General features: G+C 56.8%; 1 protein-coding gene across 1 annotated transcript in view; it reads right to left on the reverse strand.

Annotated features, from left to right (window-relative positions):
• CACNG6 (calcium voltage-gated channel auxiliary subunit gamma 6) overlaps positions 1-2,469 on the reverse strand; it is a 23,165-nt gene extending 20,696 nt beyond the window's left edge. The window contains exon 1 of the mRNA XM_004715675.2: positions 1,229-2,469. Coding sequence (XP_004715732.1) covers positions 1,229-1,553 — 325 coding nt within the window. The 5' untranslated portion in view covers positions 1,554-2,469. The remainder of the gene's footprint in view (positions 1-1,228) is intronic.
• Positions 2,470-2,580: the final 111 nt, after the last annotated feature.

The raw sequence follows: 2,580 nt of genomic DNA on the forward strand, positions 1-2,580 counted from the left end.
TTGGTCTACAGTAAGGGTTGGACTACAGTAAGGGTTGCACTAGAGTAAGGGTTGGACTAGAGTAAGGGTTGGACTACAGTAAGGGTTGCACTAGAGTAAGGGTTGGACTACAGTAAGGGTTACACTAGAGTAAGGGTTGGACTACAGTAAGGGTTACACTAGAGTAAGGGTTACACTAGAGTAAGGGTTGGACTACAGTAAATGTTGATCTGCGGCAGTGGTTTTCAACCTTCCTCATGCCGCGACCCTTTCATACAGTTCCTCATGTTGTGGTGACCCCCGCCCCCCAAACATAAAATTATTTTCATTGCTACTTCATCACTGTCATTTTGCTACTGTTATTAATCGGGCGACCCCTGTGAAAGGGCCATTCGACCCCCAAAGAGGTCGTGGCCCACAGGTTGAGAACCGCTGGTCTGGAGTGTATGAGCTTGTCTAGAGTAAGGGCTGCACTGCACTGTGAGCTCGTATAGAATAGGGGTTGGTGTCGAGTGGGAAACAGTCTACAGTGGAAGCTGATCTAGTTCATGGGCAAAGGCTGTAGGGAGGATGGGCTGGTCTATATTATGAGCTGGTCCCTGGGACCACTATGAGTGGAGTCAGCTCTAGCGCAGTGAGCGTATGGACTGGCTGTGCACCCGGGCTGTTGGGGACATGACTGGTCTATGGTTATAGGCTGCTCTGCAGCATGGGCTGTCTGTGGGCATGGGCTGGTCTACAGCGTGGGTTGGCCTGGGGGTGTAGGCTGGTCTGGGGGTCAGGCTGTGGCTGGACGACAAACTCTAAGCACAGACGTAGGAAAGTCCTCTACTGAGGGACAGTGACAGTGTGTCCCTGCACAGCCTGTGCACAACTTGATCCTGGGACAGGTTGTTCTGGGCGTGCAAGCTTTGGGTCCCGGGCAGCTCCTGGGGGTACCCACTCTCTCCTTGGGGCTCGGTCTCATGGGGAAGATTCAGGTTGTTCCTGGACAGTAGCCTTCTCCTTGTGACTCAGGCATGTTTGGGGGGGGGGAGGTACCAACTCTTTAGTTAGGGGGTGCCAGGCTCACTGTGGGGTGTAGATGATGCCTAGGAAGTAGCCCTCTCCTTGGGGATCAGGTTTTCTGCAGGGATGCAGGTTGCTCTTGGGTGACCCACCTCTGTCTTTGGGGTTCAGGTTCTCTCTTGGGCCAGTTTTCTCAGGCATACCCTCCTGCAAGCCTGGGTCCAGGGCAGTGTTCACTCACCTCCGGGCAGCTCCGCAGGGCCGCAGGTGTCTCTGCCCGCGGGCACGTCAGCCTGCCACAGGCGCTTGGTGCACACCTTCCATAGCCCCAGATGGGCCGCATCGCAGACAGCACTGCCGTTGACCTTGTAAGTGTTGAGTTCCACCCAGAACTCGGTGCCCACGGCCAGCACAGCCAGCGTGGCGCCCACAGCGGCCAGCAGCAGGGACAGCTTGATCTTCCCCTCACGCTCTGGGCTCAGCTCTGGGCCCTGGTGCCCACGCCGCCTGCTCGCCGCCCCACGCCGCCTGTCCTCCTCTTGCATGAAGAAGTTGGACCACATCATCTTGGGGGCCGCTCAGAGTTCAAAGGTGGCAGGGCTAAGGAGGAGTTTTGGGAGGGCCAGAGGGGGCACCCTGGGACCTCGAAGGGGTGAGGGGCTCAGTCTCCACTGTGTTCAGAATGGGGGGAAAGGGGTCCCCCCCGGAACTTACTGGAAAAGGTCTTAGGGTTCCTCAAATGGTCCAATTGAGGTCACCCCTGAGACTTAGAAGAGGGAAGAAAAAAACAAACAAATCCCCAGACTGGGGCCCTTTGGGGGTCTGGAGGAGGGGCTGAGAGAGCCCTGAGAATTACAGCAAAACTGGGGTACAGAGGAAAATTAGGGTGCTGCCCCCCAAAGCTCAGAGAGAAAAATTGAGTACTCCAAGATTGGGGGTCGCGAACAAGTGCTGTCTGTAGTACTAAGGGGCTGTTTGGGGGGGTCCCCAACGATTCACAAAAGGGAAAGTGGATTTCTTAGAAGAGACCTGGGTGCCCTACTAGGGCTCAGAGTCTGTGGTACCCAAAGAGGGGAGCGGAGGGCCTCTGTGCATTTGCGATAGGAGGCAGGGGTGCCTCAGGGCTCAGGGTCCTGAAAGGGAGGTGGCAGACCCTCTATAGGGTCAGGAGAACTGAGATCCCAAAGGGTGCTAACAAGTGGAGGTCTCTGGGGGATTTACTGGGGTTCTTAAGGGAGTCCACTTGGGTTCATCAAAGAGGGTGCTAGACTTACTGGTGACCCCCTGGGATTTAGGATAAGGGGGGTGAAGGTGTCCCTTGCCCCCTTGCCATTCATAAGAGAGAAGTCAGTGGGCAGACAGGTAGCTGGGAGGCGGTGGGGACCACAAAAACGGGGAGCTAGGCTTTCAAAGCAAGAGAGATCCTCTGAGAGCCCACACTGGGCTCAGACAACGGGGCTGTGGTCCTCACTTCTGGGCACAGGGACACAGTACCCCCCACCTTTGGGGTTTGGGGGTTCCTCCGCCCCGCTCCTTCCAGGCTCCCAGGGCCTGCCCAGTGGGGTGAGCGCCAGGCTCAGCTCCGGTCGGGGG

The sequence above is a fragment of the Echinops telfairi genome, unplaced genomic scaffold (genome assembly GCF_000313985.2).
Source record: "Echinops telfairi isolate 266 unplaced genomic scaffold, ASM31398v2 ScPeMD7_655;HRSCAF=1070, whole genome shotgun sequence".
NCBI lineage: Eukaryota > Metazoa > Chordata > Mammalia > Afrosoricida > Tenrecidae > Echinops > Echinops telfairi.